Raw genomic sequence first — 26,052 nt, 5'->3', positions numbered from 1 at the left:
TAACATACATATAGCACCAGAAGCAAGCTCAGTACATAAATACAGTTGGAGAACCAAGCTCAGTACATAGATACAGCACCAGAAGCAAGCTCAGTACATAAATACAGCTGGAGAACCAAGCGCATAACATACATACAGCATCAGTAGCAAGCTCAGTACATAAATACAGCTGGAGAACCAAGCGCATAACATACATACAGCACCAGAAGCAAGCTCAGTACATAAATACAGCTGGAGAACCAAGCTCAGTACATAGATACAGCACCAGAAGCAAGCTCAGTACATAAATACAGCTGGAGAACCAAGCGCATAACATACATACAGCACCAGAAGCAAGCTCAGTACATAAATACAGCTGGAGAACCAAGCTCAGTACATAGATACAGCACCAGAAGCAAGCTCAGTACATAAATACAGCTGGAGAACCAAGCTCAGTACATAGATACAGCACCAGAAGCAAGCTCAGTACATAAATACAGCTGGAGAACCAAGCGCATAACATACATACAGCACCAGAAGCAAGCTCAGTACATAAATACAGCTGGAGAACCAAGCTCAGTACATAGATACAGCACCAGAAGCAAGCTCAGTACATAAATACAGCTGGAGAACCAAGCTCAGTACATAGATACAGCACCAGAAGCAAGCTCAGTACATAAATACAGCTGGAGAACCAGGCGCATAACATACATACAGCATCAGAACCAAGCTCAGTACATATATATGGTATCAGCACTAAGCACATAACATAAAAACAGTAGCAGAGCTAAGGATGATTCATGTAGCTCTACAAGATGCTTCCATACGTTAGGTCCACCCAGCCAGATGATTTAAGGGGCACCATCACCCTAGCCTACATCCACCTGGTGCCATCCCCGCATGCTGGTGAATAGCACCCTTTGTGACCGCGCAGGTCGCACGCAGCTAAGGCTGGCCATGCACTTTACAATACAGATGAGGTAAAAGCATACAAATTTATACGTACGCTATAAGTACATTTTGGGCAAACCTTTAATGAACAATACTCCATGGGCACGCCAGACGTGTGCCAGCTGAACTCAGAGCTCAAAAACAAGAGCAATTCAGACTTATTGGCACTTCTGTGTCACCACCATTACTTAGTTTACGGTGCCCGTAGGGCAGGTTCTGTGGAGTTTGGGAATGTATTTTCTATACTTCCTGGGCTCCCCATTCTCATGCTGTCACCCATGGAAGTTACCGAGTGGACTCAAATCTGCAGGCTGAGCACACGCACTCCCAAAGAGATCAATGGGAGTGCGTGTACACAGCCTGCAGAGAGGAGGCCGCTGCGCTGTCTGGGCGCCAACTTCCACGGCACAGGAATAGGAAGCCCGATAAGTATAGTACACACATCCTGGACTCCACGGAACCTGCCATAGGAGCACTATCATTTAGTTTATGGAGGTCAGGGGGCAACGGGTTCCAGCGTCTTAATAATCTGAAGTACTCCAGTACAGCAGATGAGGTTTCCTGCATTTGATAATGTCCATGGATACCTCTAACCTCTTGATGGAAGTAATCTTCGCACACAGAGTATGGTAGAAGTGACATCATGGAACATCAGAAACACAATGGTGGGTCAACCTTTCCTGACCTGAGTAAAGGCGGACGTCGACCTGGACAGCAGCAAGTCGTGACGTGTCCAGTGAGTTGGATTCTTTCTCCTGCCATTGTTACAACTTCCTAGAACCTTTTGGCAACATTCAGCGGCGGAGTGTCCGCCCTCTAACTTGTATCCACCCTGCAGAAAGGCTGCTCATTAAAAGCTTCCTTGCCAGCAGATTCTGCTGCTAATCTCGGAGGAAGTACGTGGTAGCACATTTCCTAACGCGTTTCATTGCTCTGTCATATGCACAGCTGTGTACTTGGTATGGAATACAGACTTTTTTTTTTAATATGGTCCTACGACACATAATCCAATGACTTGGCCTCATGAAAACACTCTTTTCTGCCTATTACAGTACAGGTTATTAAAGGGGCACTAACTTTTCAGACAGCACATGCCCATCTATTACCGCAGCTTGTGTGAGTCTCATCATTTCTGGAATATACTTGCATTAAAAATGTTGTTGCTTTACCACTATAAATCACATTCAAAGTAGCTGCCACTAGGGGTCTCCCTTCCAGCTTGTTTGCGATCCACTCGGTCATTAGGTACAGAGCTTCTGTAGCAACAAGGGACGTTTCCATGGGAACAGAAGGAGGACCTATTTTCACAGGCTCAGACAGCGGAATATCACAGCGGAGTCCGACACAGCCTTCCCCCACCCCCCACCCCCCAAGACCCCATACTCACCGGCGGTGGGCGATGACGTGGCAGTCGGTGACGCGGAATCACGCGATACTTCCGCTGTGCTCACATTGACTACAACACAAGTCGTCAGTGTGTTTTCCATAGCAATTAGAATATGCCGCGGTTTCTTTCCCACTGCGGAATTCCGCTGTAGAATTCTGCAGCGTGAATATTGAAAAGCAGAAAGCTATTATGTTCAACAGAACCTAATAGCTGTGGGATAGCGTGGCAGAAATCCTTCCGTGGGCATTAGCCCTCACTCAGAGGCTGCAGGCTGACAGATCAGCAGTCACTGTGATAAGCGTCTCCTCAGCGTCTGCCTCTCCTGCTGTTACAGTGTGTGCACACACATTACACACTCATTATAGTGGATTACTAACCATTTGGCCAGAATGTCTCTAATTGCCTGATTGTCCTGGCAAATCAGAAAGGTAAGCAATCACATGCTGCCTCCCTGCTGATTGGATCAGAGACAGTGCAATGCAGCATGGGAAATAAGGGCAAGGAAGTCCAGACAGTGAACTACTAGCAGAACACTGGACTTGCTACATGCCCCCAGCATGAAAGTGGATTTCAAAAGGCAGAACAACAGAAAAATGGAGACGCTGACCCCCTGAAAATCAGAATTTACAGAAATGAAACAGGGATCAAAGCAGCAAATGAGGATGAGGAGAACCTGGTGGAGTTTAGAAACTCGCTGAAAACTCGGGTACACTTTACATATCATACTTGTTCGGTATAGAAGACTTGTATCCACATCTCTAGCAATTAATTGACAGATGATAATCAAAATATATTAAGAAGTACATAAAACATGCAATACCTTTCTATGTGGTGAGTATTCATCCACAGTGCTGCAAATGGAAGAACAACAGTAGTCAGAGTCTATACTGCGCCGCAATCATATAAAGGTGCCCAAAGAGGCGGCAAACTTAATAGATTCGACTTACAGGGATTTACCAAAATAATGGAAACGCCTCGGACTGATAATATTCTTGGTGATGCAGTAATAACACATGTGGACCACATGTGTCTCCACCATTACAGAAAACACACCACAAACAGCAATTCACACACCACCGGTTACACAAGCGACTACAATGTTGCCACGAGCACAAGCGTTGGTCTGCTGATGACTGGATACAAGTGGTTGGTACTCTGTTACTTGGCTGGGACCGCTTACTATACCGAGCCGGGGGACTTTGGGAAAACATTATTTGGACCATATTACCATAAAAGTCCGCAAAACGGATGGAGCGTCATTAGTCCCAGCTTTGTTATACTATTCCATACTGAAGCATGGATTGATGTACCGTAGCGGTGTGAAGCTTGCGCTGTACGTATTCTATACCAAGTGCACCATATGATTGGTCATTATTTCGGATACCGTAATGCTGCTTAGACGCAGTTAGGATTCATTCCCAACAGCTTACTTGTGCTCCAGACTGTACAACTATATTCCAGTACAGCTCATTAGTTAGAATAAAGGTTTTCCACTTTTGTAACTCCATCTTGTATCCCGTGTCGTACAACAACACCACAACACCACATCCAAGTGTTCCCACTATTCCGATAAGCCGCTGTATGTATACATATAGGAGATATTCTTACAGCGGCCAAATCCCCCCGAACCCAGTTTACTCCAGCAGAACGCCTGCCTCTATTATACAGACAGAGATAATGGATTCTATTCCCCAAATGAGCGAGCGGGTAATGTATTCCTGCGCTGATCCCTGTTCCCCATCCGATATCCACTGAACTCCCGACCTTGAAATGACAGATAATCTTTAGATATTACTGGAACCTCGTTGGATTTTCCACTTACTGACGACGATGGATCCGCAACACCTTCTGGAATTCTTTTAATTCCTTCTCTAAGATGGGATATTCATAAACATCATCCAGCACGTAGCGATAGAGAGTCTGCAAAACATACGTGAAAACATTCATTGTGGTCTGCATTCCCGGGCGGCGGGTGATATCAGAGAGCGGAATGCAGTGCTGAAATAATAGTGATGAAACAACAAGAGTCTGTGATCCCGGCAGAGAAAACATGCCATGTCTGCCCCCGCTAATACCGCGCTCCCTGCTTGTACTGCCCCCGCTAATACCTGGCTCCCCGCTTGTACTGCCCCCGCTAATACCGCGCTCCCTGCTTGTATTGCCCCCGCTAATACCGGGCTCCCCACTTGTATTGCCCCCGCTAATACCGCGCTCCTGCTGGTACTTCCCCTGCTAATACTGCGCTCTCCGCTTGTACTGCCCCCGCTAATACCGCGCTCCCTACTAGTACTGCCACCGCTAATACCGCGCTCCCTACTAGTACTGCCCCCGCTAATACTGTACTCCCCGCTTGTACTGCCCCCGCTAATACCGTGCTCCCCGCTTGGACTGCCCCAGCTAATACCGCACTTCCCGCTTGTACTGCCCCCACTAATAAAGCACTCCCCGATTGTGCTGACCCTGCTAATACCGCGCTGCCGCCTTGTACTGCCCTAGCTAATACCATGCTCCCTATTTGTACTGCTCCCGCTAATACTGCGCTTCCCGCTTGTATTGCTCCCTCTAATATCGCGCTCCCCGCTTGAACTGCCCCCGCTAATACCGCGCTACCCGCTTGAACTGCCCCCGCGCTGACAGCACCTGTTAGGTAATGTATTGTTTGTTTTGTGTTTTAAAGGCAGCTGGGGCTTATTTTCAAGCCCCCCTAAAATTCTGGCAGAACAGCACTATAAAGTCGCGATATCGTCACAAGAAAATGCAGCAATATCGCTGTAGCCGTGTGAAAGAGGCCAAAGTCCAAGGATTGCATCCAATCCCATCTTTGGCATGAAATGTACGGCTCACAAACAGAGCTGTAATCTGGCCATGTGCTGAAAGGGTTACACTGGATCATCATCAGCCCCCCGCTGTCTGAGCTCCGGCAGCACGGACCGCGTTCAGGGTTCCCGTTTACACTTTCATTTATTTTGAAAACTAGCGCTGTTGTTTCAGAATACACTTTGAATTTTGACTCCGAGTCACAGGTCGGGCCGCACCGCCCTCACCATGCAGTGACAGATCGCTTCCCTCATTTATGTAGAGAGAGATCTGTCCGTCTTCATACAGAGGGCAGAGAGGACGGCCCAGCCACCCCGTGACTCACAGCTCAGCTCGGAGTCAAACTTCAAAGCCTATGTATTCTAAAATGTTGCAGTGTTTCAGAATAGAACACCCATGGGGAAAACAGGAGTCCCTGGCCTGGGGTCATGGCATCCCTGGTTCGGGCAGCATGACCCTCATGACAGAATCCTTTTAGGGTTGGTTTTACACTGGACAACTATTGTCCCAAAAGTAGTCTGAAACAGTCATTAAAGCAAGGTGACAGCGTTCAAACAACTGTGGATGTGCTTTCAGTAGTTATTCCATAAAAGAATGGAGAGAAGAGAGGAGAGATAAGAGAAGGAAGAGAGGGAAGAGAAGAGAGGAGAGGGAAGAGAAGAGAGGAGAGGGAAGAGAAGAGAGGAGAGGGAAGAGAAGAGAGGAGAGGGAAGAGAAGAGAGGAGAGATAAGAGAAGGAAGAGAGAGAAGAGAAGAGAGGACTCCTCCTCTCTTCTCTTCCCTCTCGCCTCCTCTCCTCTCTTCTCTTCCTTCTCTTATGGAACAACTACTGAGGGGGTAGAGAGGGAAGAGAAGAGAGGAGAGGGGGAAGAGAAGAGAAGAGAGGAGAGAGGGAAGAGAAGAGAGGAGAGGAGAGAGGGAAGAGAAGAGAGGAGAGAGGGAAGAGAAGAGAGGAGAGGAGAGAGGGAAGAGAGAGGGAAGTGAAGAGAGGAGAGAGGGAAGAGAAGAGAGGAGAGAGGGAAGAGAAGAGAGGAGAGAGGGAAGAGAAGAGAGGAGAGAGGGAAGAGAAGAGAGGAGAGAGGGAAGAGAAGAGAGGAGAGGAGAGAGGGAAGAGAAGAGAGGAGAGGAGAGAGGGAAGAGAAGAGAGGAGAGGAGAGAGGGAAGAGAAGAGAGGAGAGGAGAGAGGGAAGAGAAGAGAGGAGAGGAGAGAGGGAAGAGAAGAGAGGAGAGGAGAGAGGGAAGAGAAGAGAGGAGAGGAGAGAGGGAAGAGAAGAGAGGAGAGAGGGAAGAGAGGAGAGGGAAGAGAGGAGAGAGGGAAGAGAAGAGAGGAGAGGAGAGAGGGAAGAGAAGAGAGGAGAGGGGGAAGAGAAGAGAGGAGAGGAGAGAGGGAAGAGAAGAGAGGAGAGGAGAGGGGGAAGAGAAGAGAGGAGAGGAGAGGGGGAAGAGAAGAGAGGAGAGAGGGAAGAGAAGAGAGGAGAGGAGAGAGGGAAGAGAAGAGAGGAGAGGAGAGAGGGAAGAGAAGAGAGGAGAGGGGGAAGAGAAGAGAGGAGAGGAGAGAGGGAAGAGAAGAGAAGAGAGGAGAGGGGGAAGAGAAGAGAGGAGAGGAGAGGGGGAAGAGAAGAGAGGAGAGGAGAGAGGGAAGAGAAGAGAGGAGAGGGGGAAGAGAAGAGAGGAGAGAGGGAAGAGAAGAGAGGAGAGGGGGAAGAGAAGAGAGGAGAGGGGGAAGAGAAGAGAGGAGAGGAGAGAGGGAAGAGAAGAGAGGAGAGGAGAGAGGGAAGAGAAGAGAGGAGAGGGGGAAGAGAAGAGAGGAGAGGAGAGAGGGAAGAGAAGAGAGGAGAGGGTGAAGAGAAGAGAGGAGAGGAGAGAGGGAAGAGAAGAGAGGAGAGGGGGAAGAGAAGAGAGGAGAGAGGGAAGAGAAGAGAGGAGAGGAGAGAGGGAAGAGAAGAGAGGAGAGGGGGAAGAGAAGAGAGGAGAGAGGGAAGAGAAGAGAGGAGAGGGGGAAGAGAAGAGAGGAGAGGAGAGAGGGAAGAGAAGAGAGGAGAGGAGAGAGGGAAGAGAAGAGAGGAGAGGGGGAAGAGAAGAGAGGAGAGAGAGAAGAGAGGAGAGGAGAGGGGGAAGAGAAGAGAGGAGAGGAGAGGGGGAAGAGAAGAGAGGGGGAAGAGAAGAGAGGGGGAAGAGAAGAGAGGAGAGAGGGAAGAGAAGAGAGGAGAGGGGGAAGAGGAGAGAGGGAAGAGAGGAGAGGAGAGAGGGAAGAGAAGAGAGGAGAGAGGGAAGAGAGGAGAGGGGGAAGAGAAGAGAGGAGAGGGGGAAGAGAGGGAAGAGAAGAGAGGAGAGGAGAGAGGGAAGAGAAGAGAGGAGAGGAGAGAGGGAAGAGAAGAGAGGAGAGGAGAGAGGGAAGAGAAGAGAGGAGAGGAGAGAGGGAAGAGAAGAGAGGAGAGGGGGAAGAGAAGAGAGGAGAGGAGAGAGGGAAGAGAAGAGAGGAGAGGAGAGAGGGAAGAGAAAAGAGGAGAGGAGAGAGGGAAGAGAAGAGAGGAGAGGGGGAAGAGAAGAGAGGAGAGGAGAGAGGGAAGAGAAGAGAGGAGAGGAGAGAGGGAAGAGAAGAGAGGAGAGGAGAGAGGGAAGAGAAGAGAAGAGAGGAGAGGAGAGAGGAAAGAGAAGAGAGGAGAGAGGGAAGAGAAGAGAAGAGAGGAGAGAGGGAAGACAAGAGAGGAGAGAGGGAAGACAAGAGAGAAGAGGAAAGACAAGAGAGGAGAGAGGGAAGACAAGAGAGGAGAGGAGAGAGGGAAGAGAAGAGAGGAAAGAGAAGAGACGAGAGGAGACAGGTAGAGAGGAGAGAATCTCCAGGCAAATTTGTTTCCAAGTTAAACACAAACTACTGTGACTTTACAGCCGGTAACTTCTGATCAACCAGTAACTATTTTTTAGGTGAGACAAAAAGACAATTGAGTGAATCATGGCTCATGACACATTGGCAGCGGGGTTTGCACGGAACAACTGCTGCTTCCATTCACTTTTTCGAGCGACTATTCAGCCAATAGTTATCTGTGGTAAAGCCACCCTTACTTAGCATGCTGTCTCCCTTTGGGGGCACAGCTAAAACGTCATGGGGTCCATCCGACTGTCTAGTCTCCATCATTTATATTAGTGCTAGTATTATGCTGTTTTTGGGTCACTATCTGAGCCACTTTAATGACTATCATGAAGGAGGGTTTGGGGACTTTGCTACCGATATAAGTTTTCCTGTACATAAAATTTGAATTTTTGGGTGGCTCGGTTTAGATTTATAGCATTCCTAGTGTGCCCGGGCCCTTAAAGTGTACTCATAAGCTACAAAAACGGCCACTCATTAGGAAATACGCCTGCACTGTCTCCTGTGTGTATTTGTGTCTGTGCTGAATAGAAGCTTTAACCGTCACCGAGGCCTGGAGAATGCATTGTACATTGGTGGCTCACCTTCAGGAATAACTTGGAATGCTCATCGTCATGTAGCCAGTCTTTGTATAAAGCAGTCCACTGGGATGCAAGAAGCAGGACCTTCCGCTTTGTACACAGGGCCTCTGGGCTGTCTGCCTTGCCGTCGTATTTCTTGGCACAATAGGTAATTTCAGGTCAAGGAACAACAAGAAAACATTCGGTGTTTTAACACAGCAACCAATTACAGAGCCGAGGAGAATGCCGTCCTGAAAATCCAGAGCTAATCAAGTGACTCTCCTCCGCCGCTGCGCATCAATCTCTTCTGTTGCCAGGGAGGTTTGTCACCAGAAACCAGGCGAAGCGTCGCTATCCTGCAAATTGCTTCCTACTTGAACACATCCAGGCTAAATTATCTAAGGCCAATAACACAAATTAGACTCAGCACTTCTGTCGGCCGTGACCCCATCAGTGAACTCCATACCACAATGTGCAGTAAAATCTGCACCTAAATGCAATGAGCTTAAACTATTGCAACATCTTTCACCTGGCAGAAACGCGATGTAGCATCTTAATTAGATATTGCCAAAGATGGAGTCCGGCAACCTATGAGGTGTGTGTATTTCTAGAAGACACAAGGCGAATCTAACCCGGACTCAAAGTTCTTGCCATTTTCCAAGCTTCTAAAAAAGGGCGCTGGATGAATTTCTGCACAATGAATTCAACTCCAAATCTAAAGGCCCATTTAGACACAACGATTCTCGCTCGAAATTCGCTTAAAGACGTTTTTGAGCGATAACCGTTGCGTCGAAATGCTCGGACATCGTGCAGTTTTCGTGCATGAGTCGTTCATCGTTCAATTCTAGTTTTCTTGTATTGAGCAATGAACTCTTATCAGCGGCACAGGCTGTTATCACAGTTGGTAGCGCTGATAAGATTCTTTCAGCTCATGTCCCGCTGGTAGTTCACAGGAGGACGTAAGCTGTAATCGTGGAGAACAATACAGCTGTTTGCTTATGCAGAACAGCTGTATTGTTCGCGGAGTGATAGTGGTGGTGTCCCGCTCTGCCTGCATAGCTCTTAAGTAGCTACTTAGCTACTATAGACTATGCAAAGATGATCGCTCAAAACTGTCACTCAAACGGTTGTTTAAGCGACCATCTGTCAATGTACATGCGGTCTTATCCATAAACCAGATTACTCTGTCAGATTTTCCTTTTTGTCTGGACAACTTGCTCAAAATAATAGGAACTCCAAATTTTACAAATTGGAAAACAAAAATGAATCAAAATTATAAGTGATATATGTTATATAGGTTTACAGGACGTATGTGTAGGCTACATATGGCTATGGTATGTATGTCTATGGGATACAGTTGAAATGAAAATTATTTACCCTCCATTGCAATTTAGGTTTTTTGTCAAATGTACAAACTTTCAGATGTTTGCAAAAAAAAAAAAATACAATAAAAAAAAGAACATTATGTGAGGCTCAGCACAACTGAGCGCTACTGGCTGTTGCTAGCGTTCGCATTTTCCCAACAATTGCCATATTGACAGGTGCAGCCGCACATTTACTCCTATTACACACACGTTAATGGCGCTCATGTAATAGCGTCAAAATATAACAAGTGGTTCCTCCAAATTCAACAACAAATGCCACTTTTAAGAACTACTTCAGTCAGGATTAGTCACCCCCGAAGACTGAACCTTATAAGTGCACACATTTGCAAATCAGGTGTTGTCTCAATCACACCTGACACAACTAATAAAGGACTTCATTAGTTGCATCAGGTGTGCTTGAGAAAAAATATATCAAATACCTGGACTGACAAGGGCTTTGTTGACTGCGAATTTTGACTGCGTGTTAGAAATATGGCTAAGTGAAAAGAGTGGCCCAAACAATAAGCAGAAAAGATCATTGCCTTGTACAAACAAGGGAAAGGATATAAAAAGATAGTAAATGCACGGAATGTGCCTAGGGATACAGCTGGAAGCAGTGTGCAAGTTCAAAGCTAAAGGAATACTGGCGTCACTACCTGGACAAGGCAAAAGGGGAAGCCATCACCGAGTGCCGCCTGAGCAGGCAGGTGACCAAAACCCTCAAGTGACTGCAGACCGTCTGCAGCAGGATTTGGTGGCGGAATCACTGAGGTTTCCATTTGTACAGTGAGGTGCAGACTAAACGCTGACGGTCTTGATGCCCGAATCCACAGAGGCACACCACTGCTGAACTAAAGGCACAAGATAAGTTGACTCCAATATTTTCATGAGCCTCTGAAGTTTTGGGATTCTGCCCTGTGGAACGATGAAAGAGAACTGGAACTTTTCGGGCCTCTGTGTCAGAGATCTGTCTGGAGAAGGAAGAATGAAGCAGACGCTGTGGAGCTTAAGATTTGATTCAATCAAGTGTCAGGAAACCCTAGAAGAAGACATCCGCCCTCTGCGAGGTACCTGAGGCTCGGATGTCATTGAGCCTTCTGACAGGACAAGGATCCCAAACAGCTCCAAGTCCACCATATCATTCTAAGTCCACTTTTAATGCCGACCTGAGTCATCCCCATTTCTCTCCCACATCTACGGTATAAAACATGTCCTGTATGTAGTTTATGTAGTTGTGCCTTCAGGAGGATCCCGGACCCTTCACTCACGTGTAGCAGATTAATGGCGCGCAAGGTATTTTTGGCGGTTGCTCTAGAACATGACAATGCTTGAGCAGACAAGTCTGAATTGGCGGCATTGAAAAACTGCACCTAAAACCCATATCTCGGGGTAACATGTTCTCTCCGGATTGTCTGCCACCTCATGTTTGATGTAAGTTATATGTCTATGGCGTGGATTAGCTGTATATTGTACCCTGGAGCTCCGCACCTTTCAGAAGTCGGTACATGAACATGGCACGTGGGTGAAGAGCTGGAATGCATTAAAAGCCCTGAAGCAGAGACAGAAAACAATTAATCAGAGAGCTGTCATAAAGGAGAGGCGTGGGTTTACTGCGGCGCTCACCCCCTCGCCTCTGCTTACCACCAAGGTATGGTAAATCACACGCATGGAATGCCAGAGCTCGTACACTTGATGCCCGTCCTGGTATGTGCTCCCATCTCTGTCAAGTATTCCTAAAATATGCTTTCAGTCTGAAAAAAGAATACGATTACCTTAAAGGTGTATTCCGGGTAAGTGAAGTTGCTGCCAATGAATGCTAATCAAACATTCCTAAAGTTTGCAGTGTGGTTCTGTTTTGGATTTTGTGCCCGTCGTTCTATAAACCATCAGCGTCTCCTGGCACTTCAGAAGTGTTTATTTCCTGGTTGCCCCTGGATACGTCCTGGAGACATTCCAGCTCTACAGGTCAGGCATGCTCAGTAAGTACAACCAGGGACAGCTATTTTCTCTTAATCTCTCAGGACCGGATTGCTGACCAATAGCAGGGCAGCGCTGAGTGAGGACGGACACCGGAAGAAAGTGCAAAATGTAGTATCAAGCTGTATGTCAATAAGGATGTGGCGGCCATCTTGGAAAAGTGATCCGGCTAACGTGAAAAACAGAGGACAGGATAAGTAGGTAATGGCCGTGAGAAGTATACCCATAACCAGCTCACAGGCACAAACACCTTTCATGTAGGGAATTTGTAAAATGCACTTCACAACTGTTATAGGTAATATGGCTTCTGAATACTTGTCGCCAGTTACTAAGTACATTAGAACGGGCTGCTGGCCTTGTGGGTTCTGCCCTTCTCTCCACCCACTGTATGCATGCGATTGGCACACAGGATGCGGTAGAGCTGTATGGGGTGTTCTGGTCACACCTCCCACATTTATGTCAATCCATATGATAAAATGATGAGGGGAGATGGATGTAATACTCCGCCTCGGAGGAAAGAATAATGGGCCTCATTTATCAGACCGGGTTAATAGTAAAATGGTCTTTGACGCCCCGAGCAACCAATCACAGCGCAGCTTTCATTTCATCTCAGCAGTAGAAGAAAGCAGAAGCTGCACTGTGATTGGTTGTTACGGACAACAAGACAGATTTATTGCTAGATAGTTCTAATAAATGAGGCCTTTCGTCTCATGAATTTCGTCTCATTTGGAGGTTCTCGACCACATTTTATCTATCAGGATAGGATACAAGTAATTGGGATAATGGGGAACCGAAAATCTCCATGTCTACAGAGAACACGTGGGAGATCCCACCAAAATACAGTTTTGGGCTATGCAACAAAGGACAAGATCAAGGGTTGATACAGGAACGCTCCCCATACACCATGACATGTTGGAACAGTTCCCGTATCCCCAAGAAGCCGATCTGCAACTGAACATCACCCAGCAAGATGGCCTCCCCCACAATGGGAGTATGTATGTTCGGAGTTCCCTCAACACCACCTTTGCAGATTGCTGGATTGGACATGGTGGACCAATTTGGTGGCCGCTCCGTTCACCAGATCCTACTGCTTTGCCTATTTCATGACTACAATGAACGATCTTTGAGATTTGTGAGCCCGCATCCGTGATACGATCGCCCCTGCCACAGTGGGCATGTTGGAGAGAATGCGGAAAGAAATTAAGTATAGACTGGAAATGGTTGGCGCTACCAATGGAGGTCTATTGGTGTGCCAATTGTGTTTGAGCCGCTCTTACATTTCCTGTAGTTTCATTTTCCTACCATTTACACTTTCTGTTCTGATAAATGTGGGAGGTTTGAATCGAGAACCCTTCACTTTAGGCGAGGTTGTGTCATGAAACTATTTAGGAATGAAGTCGGCCAGGATAACCCAACTCCATATCCTAAGACAGGATTTTTGGGCATGGTGGGCACAGTGGGATAATCTTCACCTTCCCTCAGAAGAACATTCTAGATCCTTACAGGTTATTGTAGTGACGGTTAGGAGATAAGCGGTTATTCCCATTCTGCTAATCACATGTATTAAGTAGTTATTGTTCTAAATACAGAGCGGATAATACTAGAACCATCTAGACCAACAATGGTGCCAGTATTATGGGCAGATGATGGGACGGCACTGATTTAGATGCATCTTGGCACATTACGCTCTGCCATATTGTGCTAGGCAGTAACCTTGAGGGAAATGACACCGAGCCGCTTTGTGTCTCGGATTATAGATATCCCTTCCTATTCATCAATGGTGCTTCATCCTCTCCTAATCTTGAGCCACCACAGAACAGACTAATGTGTCAGTTGTACCCTTTCGCAGCAATTTACCAGCTGCCATTTGCCCGTAATATTAGGCATCTGCTTCTCATTCTTTGGAATCAGGGGCATGACTGTTCCGGTTAATTAAGGATATTGTCTGAGGAGCGCTTGGCACAAGTCGTCTGTTGTCATGAAGACGATGTACGTGAGAAGGAAGTCATCCAGGAGGGTATCTGTAGAAAAACACAAACATGAAACCACAAGGTGAGGGAGTGCGTCTCCAAGGATTGGCATTGTCACTGCAACAGTATTCATGAACATGCCCACGGGGAACTTCCTGCGATGCCCAGAGATTTCATAATGAGGAAGACATTGCATTATTCAGCAGCGATCCCCTGATTCTGGCGGTGCTAGGTGTCTGCTCAGTGCAATAAAACCATTAATTAGCACACAAGCCTATTTTATTACCCATCGTCAACAACTAGATCCTGATAGCTGAGAATAGAACATAATATATACAATATATACCAATACAAATGGAAGAGCGGGAGATGAGCGAGCAAATATTTAACATGGATCATCTGGTAAACACGAGCGTTAAACCCCAAGGCGCTGGGATGGAGCCTTCTTCTGAAGACTCCAAAGTCACAGAAGGAGCCCGTTGACTTCAATGGTGTCAGTTGGGGTTCAGCATCGCTGGTGGTAGGGATAAGGCCTTTAAAAGATGGGAAACGTTGATGGAAACCCCTGAATGCAGATGAGATCTGAGCCTGCATCAACAGTAAGATAGCAGACATAGAAGGGTGCCGTATTTGGTACACGCACATGGAACTCTGTAGCGCCACCTCATGCATGTGAGTCCATGTCTGACCGTGTACAGAGAGACTGTTTCTAGGTTGTTTCCCCTCATCAATGTACAGTATGTAGCTTGCGGGCCGGGTGAGAAGTCTATGATGTAGGTCGGGAGGGGTAAAGATTATTATAAGTCTCCACATCTACACCCCGTCCGACAACTCTCACCTATCAACTTATTGTACATTGATGAGGGGCAAAAACTCCAAAACAGTCTGTCGGTACACGGTTCTCTGTCCTTCTGGAGAAGACGCCGGCTTCGGCCTATATTCCCAGTTGTTGTTACGAGGCTTGTTAAAAGGTCAGACATTAAAGGAGTTTTCTAGGGAAACACTATTGATAACCTATCAGGATAAGCTGAAGGGGGGGGCATGCTGATAGCGCCACAAATACACAGAGGTCGGAGCAGAAGCCTCCGCGCCGACCTCTGTGTAGTGGCCGGCGCTTGTAACTGCAGGCACAGCTCTCAATGAAATCAATAAGAAACATGCCTGCAGTTACAGGCGCCGGCCACTACATGGGAGGTCAGTGTGGAGACTCTCACTCCAAACACAGAGATCGGAGAGTTGAAACCTTGGCGCCGACCTCCGGATAGTGGCTGGCGCTTGTAACTGCAGACACGGCTGCCATTGATTTCAATGAGAGCTGTGCCTGCAGTTACAAGCGCCGGCCACTACACAGAGATAGTCGCGGAGGTTTCTGCTCCGATCTCTGTGTATTTGCGGCACTGACAGCATGCGATTGCTCAGCTGATCGGTCGGGGTCCCAAGCAACGAACCCCGGAATCCCTGGAAAACCCCTTTAACTTGTAGGAATGCTGCCTTCTATTAGGTGGCGCTGTAGAGGCATTTTTCTATATTCTCATTTGCATACATTTCCCAGAGGAGCATGCATAGCCTTATAAGCCTCCTCCCACCTTCTAGGTGATCTCCCTAAGGTAAACTTTACTCCTCCTGACCCTTGCTGCGCACATGACATGAATGGGGAAGTGTATAATCGGTTTGGCGTACGTCTATGCGTCATAACCAAGTCCCTTTGCTCTGTGGTAGAACGTCGGCCTCATGAAAGGACAAAACTCTGACTTGTGTTGAAATGCAAAGCGGCACGATCCTGCTGGCTGCCTCTCCGGCGGAGGAAAGACACAAGCGCTTCACCGTGTAAGCAAGAAGGCGGCTGGAAGCTACAAGAGACCTCCTGCTGCCCGACACCGCCTGCAGCCCCAATCATGGCTTTCATTTTCTGCTGTCAGTCTTCGCACGAGGCTGAGCACCGCTAACGACGCAGCGCTGACATTCGGGATAACCATGTAAACATTACAATCAGTTAGTAGATGCCGGTCACAATACGTTCTTCAAAAACACGGCATCTGCATGTTCGCACTTTGTTTTTCAGCAGATTTGACATTTATGGCAGGAAAAGCTCCCCGGGGTATACTGTCCCCGAGCGTACACACGGCCTCGTCACACGCGGCCCCGTCACGCGCGGCCCCCGTCACGCGCGGCCCCCGTCACGCGCGGCCCCCGTCACGCGCGGCCCCCGTCACGCGCGGGCCCCGTCACGTGCGGCCCTCGTCACACGCGGCCCCCGTCACACACGGCCACGTCACACACGGCCACGTCACACACGGCCCCCGTCACACACGGCCCCCGTCACACACGGCCCCCGTCACACACGGCCCCCGTCACACACGGCCCTCGTCACACACGGCCCTCGTCACACACGGCCCTCGTCACACACGGCCCCCGTCACACACGCAGGCGTCACGCATGATCTCTCATTAACTACGCTTTTCCATAAAAGATATTCTGCAAAAAATGCAAATATGGTCGCTATACATGCCAAACATAATAACGATACCAGGCTGTACCGGCGAGTAATAAATGTATACCCTGTATACTGTCTGTATAGTAGTCTGTCAATATACAATATTAAAGGGGTATTCGGACGATACACGGATCGGTTCGGAATGGAGTAAGGCGTCCGGTGAGGCTGCATCCTATCACCAGTCCTTCTGTACGCAGAAACGATCACGAGGCGATGCAATCTGGACCAATCAGAGATCAGAGTCAAAATCAATGGCAGAAATGTCAGCAACCTCCGATCTGCAGATGCCACCACCCTGCTGGCGGAAAGTGAGAGGGACCTGGAATACCCCATCCAACGAGTGCAGAAGGGAAGCGAACGCATGGGGTTCAACAGCAAGAAAACGAAAGTCATGACCGCGGTGGGCAACGGGGCAGTCATCATAATTAACAACAAAGAGGTCGAGTCGGTCCGAGATTTCATCTTCCTTGGATCCAGAATCGATTGCAACGGACAACCTGGACCCGAGATCAAGAGGCGGATTACAACGCAAGGAATGGAAAAGATCAGGGAAGGCGAGGATATTAGCACTGCGACAAAAACCAGACTGGTCGATGCAATCGGCTTTCCCATAACGGCGTATGGCTGCGAACGTTGGACGCTGAGGAGACAGACAGAAGGAAAACTGATGCGTTTGAGCTCTGGTGCTGGAGGAGAACGCTGGGGATACCGGACCGCCATGACAGCAAACAAGGTAGTGTTAGATCGCGCCAAACCGAAGACATCACAAAGTGGAGAAAGACAGGAATAGGCAAACAACTGGTGGAGAGGCGCAGCCTGCCGCAGGAAGAAATGGAAGCAGCAAACTTGTGATTGGGTGATCAACTTCTCCTTATTTAGGCTAAACCTGCCCGTAAATGTGTTTTGAGGCGTAAGACCTCCTAATCAGTATGGCTGGGGTATAGGATAATCTAAGGACAAAAGCATGAGGAGGGGTAAGGGGTGACAGAGAAACGGAAACAAAGGAAGAACTAAGAATTAACTAAATGGGTTCATGATAAAGTACCTGGAGACCAGGACCATAGAAATGCATCCTGCAGAAGATTGCGCCACTCCACTAGTTTTACTCCATCATGTACTATGCAGCACCTCTGCACCCTCTCTGGTTTACTATCCACCTTCTTGCCCTAAGGCTGGGTTCACACACTGGAATTCCAGGGGAAATCTCGCGGCTTGGCCGCAGCGAAAAACCGCAAGATTTCTGCCAGGAGAAGCACTGCTTCAAAATCCGCAGCACTTAGCTGCGGGTTTTGAAGCGGCCTGGCCACTCGTTCTTCTGCTGCGGCCGGCACTCCCATAGAAGAGAGCACGGCCGCAGCAGAAGAAGAAAAAAATGACCGTACTGCGCCCGGGGAATCCGCGCCACAGCACTGGCGTCTGCCGGCTTTGCCGCGGCGGATTCTCAGAAATCTCGTCCACATGGCTGGCTAATCCCGGGATCAGCGGCCGCAGGCGGATTTGCGGCAGCGAAATTCTGGACGGAATTTCCGCTGCAAATCCGCCCCGTGTGAACCCAGCCTAACAGTTCTACTTCTATTACATGGGCACTATGTGGGTTGCTCCACCAATTACCCTTACTACCATTCTATCTAATGCCCCTGTGGGTGGGTGCAGTGAGCCCGCAACGACAAGAGGACGACAACACAGGAAAGTTGCTCTTGGGATCAGTGGAGGTCTCAGTAGTGAGACCCCCAACAATCAGACTTCCTTAGCTCCAGGATGACCATTGTATGCTGAAACTGCAACGCTATAGAATAATGGTAATCGATTCCAAAGCCCCCAAATGTCATCCAAAAGTAAAGGCCCGTTTACACGTTACAATTATCAGTCAAAATGTGTTCAAGCGACCAAAAATGAGTGAAAAGGTGAACTTAAATCCATCCTTCAGCCGCAGAGAGATAAAGTATCTCTCAATAGACTGCATGCGATGTTCTCCATGCGAGTCAGGAGATTACATTGTATTTTGCTGGCAACCATGGTGAGAACAATGCAGCTGTTTGCACAGTAGGGTGTATGATTAGTCAGATGCTGGGCCCTGCAAACAGCTCCTGGAAGCACATTTACATGCAGATGAAGATGATAAAGTGTTAATGAACATTATTGTCCATTTACACTTTATGCAAAAAGATCACTAAAACTTTTAATCTTTCAATCGTTTGAAAGATTATCTTTGCATGTAAATGGGCCTTAAAAAAAAAATAAAACAGCCAATACAGATAAAGCAAGTCCTTACATCTAACAGTCAGGAAGAGCTGCTGGAAGCTGTAAATCACTTACTGTGATGAGAACAGCAGCTTCTTCGGGGTCTGTACAAAATTCCCATGGCAATCAGCTAGATTTTCCAGCAAAAGGGCAGGTGCTGCAGATCTGAAGTCGCTGTGACAATGTGACAATTCAATCTGGTTTCAAGTTACAATGTCCTGGGATGACTACTGTATGTTGGGAACCTTGTATTGTGAGGCCATTGTGCCTGGAGCGATCCCCTCACCATGTACATAAAGTGCACTGCTCAGTTATTCTTGCAGTTTTTCAGGTGAGACACAAAAACAGTAAAGCTTTGCTTGCTCCGGTACACAGCCGATGCCTCAAAAACTGTCATTAACAAAAATATATATATACTGTAGATCAAAAAAGGATCCTGAAGAGAAAAATGCTTGCAGCGCTGCAACAAGCGACAGGTTCTGGCTGGGCCTCTGCCCGCGCTTTTGGGCGTGTAGTAAAAACAAGCCTTTCTTATGTAAGAAGTTCTTGGCACTCAATTAAAGCACGCCGCTCTGCAATAGGACATTAGTATTCGGGTTATAGAACGCTTATGGGCAATGACTTCCTCATCTGACAAGAGGTCAATAAATAAAACCGAAAAGCCTGCAAATGATTCCACTGCCACGGTAAACGGGTGGAAACAGAGATCCGTGAAATGTGTTACACATTGGAAGTAGGCAGCCTGGCTAATGGCGACAGGAGTAACTACAGAGGTCATCGGGGATTGGGAACGTAAACTGTGGACCCGCTGTGCCATACGCTGGTTTGGCTTTGGGCTAAATCCAGAAGCAACATCTGAGGAACCCTGGTCTTCGCCCTTTAACCCCACCGGTGGGGATCTGGGCTTTACTGTGGGGCCCCCAAGCCATTACACTGGAAGTGATCCCAGGAATGTGGCGGATGCTACAATAGACCAGGGTGAGGTGCCTGAGGGTGTGAATGGAGGCATAGTCAAATCAGTCGGGTTCAGGGCAGGCAGCACATCTTCCTAATGAGGAGCAAGCCGGAGATCAGGACACACAACGGGTTCAGTACGGTACAAACAGGACAGATGTCGAGGAGAATGGTCAATACAACAAGCCGAGGCCAGGAGGGGAGGGATGCCTGGTATAGCCAGGGGCACCTCATGACCGGCAGGGTAAGATTTAGGAAGCTATGTGCTGGCCCTTTAAGAGCGAGGCCATGTATGCTGCCAACAGAGGTGAGAGCGGGGTACCTACAGGAGGGAACAAGTCTACGGGAGTAAATGTGGGAGGAGAATGAGGTTTAGTGGTTCTGCAACTGGAGCCCCCCTTTACATTATACTAGATCTGTATGTAGGCTTGGCGGTAGGAGGGGGACAAGCTGTTACCAGGTAACTCTGGCAGGGGCTAATCTGCCTTGTGGACAATGCGTGGGGGATACCGAAATGAAGGCTTCCTTCCCTCAGTCACCTGTTATCATGGAAGGCCAGGATGCCCCCCATACACATGAAGTGGTCGGTTAGTCCCGCCAAAGCCGTCAGGTTCGTCTGACGTTCCACAAATGTACAAGGTCACCTGAAGCTGTAAGGGAAGCCAGCGGGGGTCTGCAGCGATATATGGTCTCAGCAGCAGTCCAGGGGGCTTCATCGCTCTCTGATGTGATTCACTGGACGCTCCTTTACAGCAAGGATGAAATGATTCTAAACCACAAAGAACATGGCCCCAAATGAGCGAAGGAAGGTACGGGGTAGGAGAGCGCCGACCAGGAAGGCTACGGGGTAGAAGAGCGCCGACCAGGAAGGCTACGGGGTAGGAGAGCGCCCACCAGGAAGGCTACGGGGTAGGAGAGCGCCCACCAGGAAGGCTACGGGGTAGGAGAGCGCCCACCAGGAAGGCTACGGGGTAGGAGAGCACCCACCAGGAAGGCTACGGGGTAGGAGAGCGCCCACCAGGAAGGCTACGGGGTAGGAGAGCGCCCACCAGGAAGGCTACGGGGTAGGAGAGCGCCGAGCAGGAAGGCTACGGGGTAGGAGAGCGCCGAGCAGGAAGGCTACGGGGTAGGAGAGCGCCGACCAGGAAGGCTACGGGGTAGGAGAGCGCCCACCAGGAAGGCTACGGGGTAGGAGAGCGCCCACCAGGAAGGCTACGGGGTAGGAGAGCGCCGACCAGGAAGGCTACGGGGTAGGAGAGCGCCGACCAGGAAGGCTACGGGGTAGGAGAGCGCCGACCAGGAAGGCTACGGGGTAGGAGAGCGCCGACCAGGAAGGCTACGGGGTAGGAGAGCGCCGACCAGGGAGGCTACGGGGTAGGAGAGCGCCGACCAGGGAGGCTACGGGGTAGGAGAGCGCCCACCAGGGAGGCTACGGGGTAGGAGAGCGCCCACCAGGGAGGCTACGGGGTAGGAGAGCGCCCACCAGGGAGGCTACGGGGTAGGAGAGCGCCCACCAGGAAGGCTACGGGGTAGGAGAGCGCCGACCAGGAAGGCTACGGGGTAGGAGAGCGCCGACCAGGAAGGCTACGGGGTAGGAGAGCGCCCACCAGGAAGGCTACGGGGTAGGAGAGCGCCCACCAGGAAGGCTACGGGGTAGGAGAGCGCCCACCAGGAAGGCTACGGGGTAGGAGAGCGCCGACCAGGAAGGCTACGGGGTAGGAGAGCGCCGACCAGGAAGGCTACGGGGTAGGAGAGCGCCGACCAGGAAGGCTACGGGGTAGGAGAGCGCCGACCAGGAAGGCTACGGGGTAGGAGAGCGCCGACCAGGGAGGCTACGGGGTAGGAGAGCGCCCACCAGGGAGGCTACGGGGTAGGAGAGCGCCGAGCAGGAAGGCTACGGGGTAGGAGAGCGCCTACCAGGAAGGCTACGGGGTAGGAGAGCGCCGACCAGGAAGGCTACGGGGTAGGAGAGCGCCGACCAGGGAGGCTACGGGGTAGGAGAGCGCCCACCAGGGAGGCTACGGGGTAGGAGAGCGCCCACCAGGAAGGCTACGGGGTAGGAGAGCGCCGAGCAGGAAGGCTACGGGGTAGGAGAGCGCCGACCAGGAAGGCTACGGGTGTAGGAGAGCGCCGACCAGGAAGGCTATAATCACACGGGGTGGAAATGCTGCGGAACATTCACAGGATTTCCGCATCGAAGAGTCAAAATCCACAACATCAGTGCAGATTTTGGATTTAAATCAGCTGCAGATCCGCATCTGATCTCAGCAGATACAGCGCTCACCGGTCAGCGCAGTCGGCACGCAGCAGAGTCAGGTGATACGGAAGAGGCATGAACATACATTATGACACCCGACTGTACAAACTAGGACTTTATTATACCGCAGCCGGCGACAACTCTTCATCTTGTGTAAGTAGAAGCATCATCTCATTTAATGGTAGATTAACAACAATTTCCTCTTATTACCCCGTTGCGGCGTCCTTCACATCAGGCCGCCCTGGGTCCGTTATTTCAGAGGTAGCAATATAAAGAAATTAAAAAAAAAAAAATTAGTGACCTGGGAGTAATGTCTGGCAAATAACGCTAATCCAAGACCGAGTGGCAGAAACATGACAGCTAGAACGAATTAGCGAGGAAGGCGCGAAGTCGTCCGCCGGCAGTAAATAACAGCGGGTCATATTTACGACACTGGAGAGAGCATCAGCGCCGGGCACGGGACGACTACTGCTTATCTCCCATTTACATATGGACTACCGTGTAGGATACTAAGTATCAGTATGAACGGTAACATACATTACATGGAGCAATATCAGGTTATAGAGTATCTGTCGGCATTCCTGACACGTCTGGTCTAGTAAATACTTGCATCCTCATTAAATGCTGGATTCTGCATTGTCCGCTACTCTGTTATTCCTCTTGGAAAGGTAGGAATAAACTGACAACTTAGCATCATCATACGCAGCGCCGGCCTTGGGGGAGATGGCACCCTGTGAGGAATTGTTTCTGGCACCCCCCCCCCATCAGAAGAAAAAAAACAATATATATTGTACTGATAGACAGTCTGCCTGTATTCTGCAAGCTAGCAACATACCCGTATCATAACAACCCAGGGAGTAAATACTGTACCAGAACCAAGCTCATAACCAATACAGCACAAACCAATCCAGTACATAGACACAAAATAGAACTAAACTCATAACATAAATACAACACCAGAACCAAGCTCATAACCTAAATACAGTAGCAGAACTAAGCATGAGAGACTTGGAACATCAGAGAGGAGGAGCCCAAAAGAAAGATCATTCGTGTAGCTCCACAAGACGTAGCCCTATCGCGGAAGATCATCCGGCCAGGCAGACCTAAATGGGGTGATTGCCCCAGCCTACAACCGTCTGGTGCCCAGTGTGACCGCACGGGTCACACATGGCTATGGCCGGCCATGATCATTCATCTTGTCAGTAGGCTGCCTCCCTACACAATGACACTATCAAAGATGATGAGATAGCATCAAAGTAGACAAAAGGAGAAACTATTCATACATTTGCAGGATGAATAATAGAGGAAAAGCAGCACGAGGTCAAGAAAAGCTGCTCCAATGGAGAGTAGACACGGCCTCTTTAAATGGGCAGAAGAAACCGTTCTCAGCACAAAGAAATAGTGAATGTTTGAAACTGAACTCAAAAAGTCAGTAAACACTTCGAAATAGTATTTAGCACAGACGCTCCTACAGCAGGCAAAAGTCAGGACTGACCATCTGTCTTGTAAAGAGCCGACTTCTTACACTTTACCTTCGCTACCATCCGGTTTGTGCAGGGAGTGGGACGTGTTACAATGTGGCGGTATTGGACGGTTTGTCCTCCCGCTGAGGCCGAGCTGCTGACGTGTTCCAGTAGAGATCTGAGGATGTGAATTGCTTGGTGTTTGCGGTGTTATGCAGGGACAGCCCAAGGGGATGACTTATACATTTTGTACAGGAATTAAGCTTTGCCTCAATGTTCTGCACATGTGACACAGCCCATCAGTACCGAGATACGGAGGACCCATCAGGAAAGGCAAGTGATACTATTATACAACATTTAAAGGGGCTGACCATACAAAACTGCGGATGACATTACCTAAGGATGATAGGTCACCAATAGAAGATTGGGGTGTGTGTGTGTGTGTGTGGGGGTCATCACCTCGGTCCCCCTCAAATCAGCTGATATGAATGGAAATGGACGGCTCCGGCTTGAAGTCTCAAAATGCTGTACATTGTGCATTGTACACCAGTATTGTACTGCAGATCTCTACCACTGAAGTGAATGGCACCAGACCTGAGGATGGTTTGAAGTTTTGTACCAGAATCTCCATTAAATACACAATTCCTCTGTTAGTAAATACTATACAATACACAAGTGTTCTTTTGGCCTAGTGTAAACTTTCCAGCTAACACATTAATAATGGAACTATTTTGCTTCCTTCTGAGTCATACTTAACGACTATCAAAACCTTTGTGCATGAAAAATCAATACACACCTATCTTACTAAATCCCTGCAGAAAAAATCTATGCACTTATCTGTTTTTGTTTTTTGCATTGAGTTTTCCTTCTCATGCATTGAGAAAGCATCATACTTGATTTGCAGGCTCTTCTACATTCATGCTTCTGACCAGTGGGTGTTCCCAGCACTGATCAGCTGGTCACTAGCATGAAGGTGCACAAACTCAGCTAAACCTCCATCTCCTTTTTCAGTGGCTGTGTAGCATAACCCTGCCAACTCAATACTACACAGCCATCTCTAAATCTCTCTCAGAGTAGCTGCTGTTCCCATTCCCCCTCATTGCTGATAAGAGCAGGAAATTTACCAGGAGTGAATTGCAGCCCTCTGTACTAGTAGGTTTCTCTGATCTCTTCCACCATCCTCTGGCACGGTCATTCAGCCCTCTGTAATAGCTCAGCGGAAAGGCAGTGGATATACCGTTACAACAGGGGAGCAGGCCAGGAGCGAAGCAGAACAACAACCCATCTGTTTATTTTGACTGACACAATTTGCGGAGGTTTTGGTCCTCCAGTCTGCAGGGCCTTGGAAGATGATACAAGCATAAAAATCAAACCATAGTAGACAGTTGTTTTATGATGCATTAGGACTGAGTTAAAGGGATTAGCTGGGTTTAAAAATCAATTTACAAACCCCTATTAGACAATTAATTAGGGAGTGAGTACTGGGATGTTCCACCCACTAGGGGCACTCATCTAATAGTCTGAGCAAAGAGTGGTTGTATGGAGCAGGTCACTTTGGAGGACCATGTCTGTGCATTACTATGGACAGCGCACTGAGTTTAATGCCAATGGTGTAGAGCTTCTTTTTTCCTGTGGAGGCGCTGCAGGCGAGTAGAACAAATTCTGCCAGATTATAGCTGACCATTGGTTCTTCTAGCAGACAGGGGTAGGCTGGAGACAGAGCTCTATTTCTATCCACAGGGCCCATATTCACTCTTTTAAGGGGTTTATCAAGACCAGAAGAAAACTGACTAAATGGTGGAAAGGATATAAAATAACAAAGTACCGATTCTCACCTGATAAACCGCTGCCGGTCTGATAGTCCCCGACAGTCTTTGTTCACCTCACTTCAGCAACACTCACAACATAGGTGCAGCCAAGAATAGTCAAACGGGTATACCGGCATCATTGTCGCAGCAAGGTGGGAAATACTGGTGGGACCACTGGAGCGGTTGTGTGGAGAGATATGGGGTTATCACGCCAGTTTAGCTTCTTTTGTTATTTCATGTTATTTCTCATATTTAATCAGTTTACTTTTAATCTGGGAAAACCCCATTAAAATTCAGTTCCTGGAAACGGATCCCAGGAATGGCAGTCGTAGGGGGGGGCGAGTTAAGGGGTATCTAGCGTTTTGCTATTCAGCAATTGATATAATACGACAGAGAAGCCCTTCAGTATGAAAATGTCGATGCTTAAGACTTTAAAGGGGTTGTCCCGCGCCGAAACGTTTTTTTTTTTAATTCAATAGGCCCCCCGTTCAGCGCGAGACAAACCCGATGCATGAGTTAAAAAAAAACAACGGATAGTACTTACCCGAATCCCCACGCTGCGGCGACTTCTTACTTACCTTGCTAAGATGGCCGCCGGGATCTTCACCCACGGTGGACCGCAGGTCTTCTCCCATGGTGCACCATGGGCTCTGTGCGTTCCATTGTCGATTCCAGCCTCCTGATTGGCTGTAATCGGCACACGTGACGGGGCGGAGCTACGAGAAGCAGCTCTCCGGCACGAGCGGCCCCAATTAACACGGAGAAGACCGGACTGCGCAAGCGCGTCTAATCGGGCGATTAGACGCTGAAATTAGACGGCTCCATGGAGACGAGGACGCTAGCAACGGAACAGGTAAGTGAATAACTTCTGTATGGCTCATAATTAATGCACGATGTATATTACAAAGTGCATTATTATGGCCATACAGAAGTGTATAACCCCACTTGCTTTCGCGGGACA

General features: G+C 48.7%; 1 protein-coding gene across 2 annotated transcripts in view; it reads right to left on the bottom strand.

Moving 5' to 3' along the window:
• The window catches only part of RAPGEF5 (Rap guanine nucleotide exchange factor 5), a 267,845-nt gene that overhangs the window by 35,904 nt on the left and 205,889 nt on the right, over positions 1-26,052 (bottom strand). For both annotated transcript variants that reach the window (XM_066584672.1, XM_066584673.1), the window contains 4 exons: positions 13,847-13,925; positions 8,588-8,732; positions 4,140-4,237; positions 3,138-3,168 (listed from right to left, as the gene is read on the bottom strand). In XM_066584672.1, coding sequence (XP_066440769.1) covers positions 3,138-3,168; positions 4,140-4,237; positions 8,588-8,732; positions 13,847-13,925 — 353 coding nt within the window. The remainder of the gene's footprint in view (positions 1-3,137; positions 3,169-4,139; positions 4,238-8,587; positions 8,733-13,846; positions 13,926-26,052) is intronic.

Source organism: Eleutherodactylus coqui, chromosome 12, assembly GCF_035609145.1.
Source record: "Eleutherodactylus coqui strain aEleCoq1 chromosome 12, aEleCoq1.hap1, whole genome shotgun sequence".
Classification (NCBI taxonomy): domain Eukaryota; kingdom Metazoa; phylum Chordata; class Amphibia; order Anura; family Eleutherodactylidae; genus Eleutherodactylus; species Eleutherodactylus coqui.
This window is presented reverse-complemented; position numbering and strand designations above follow the sequence as displayed.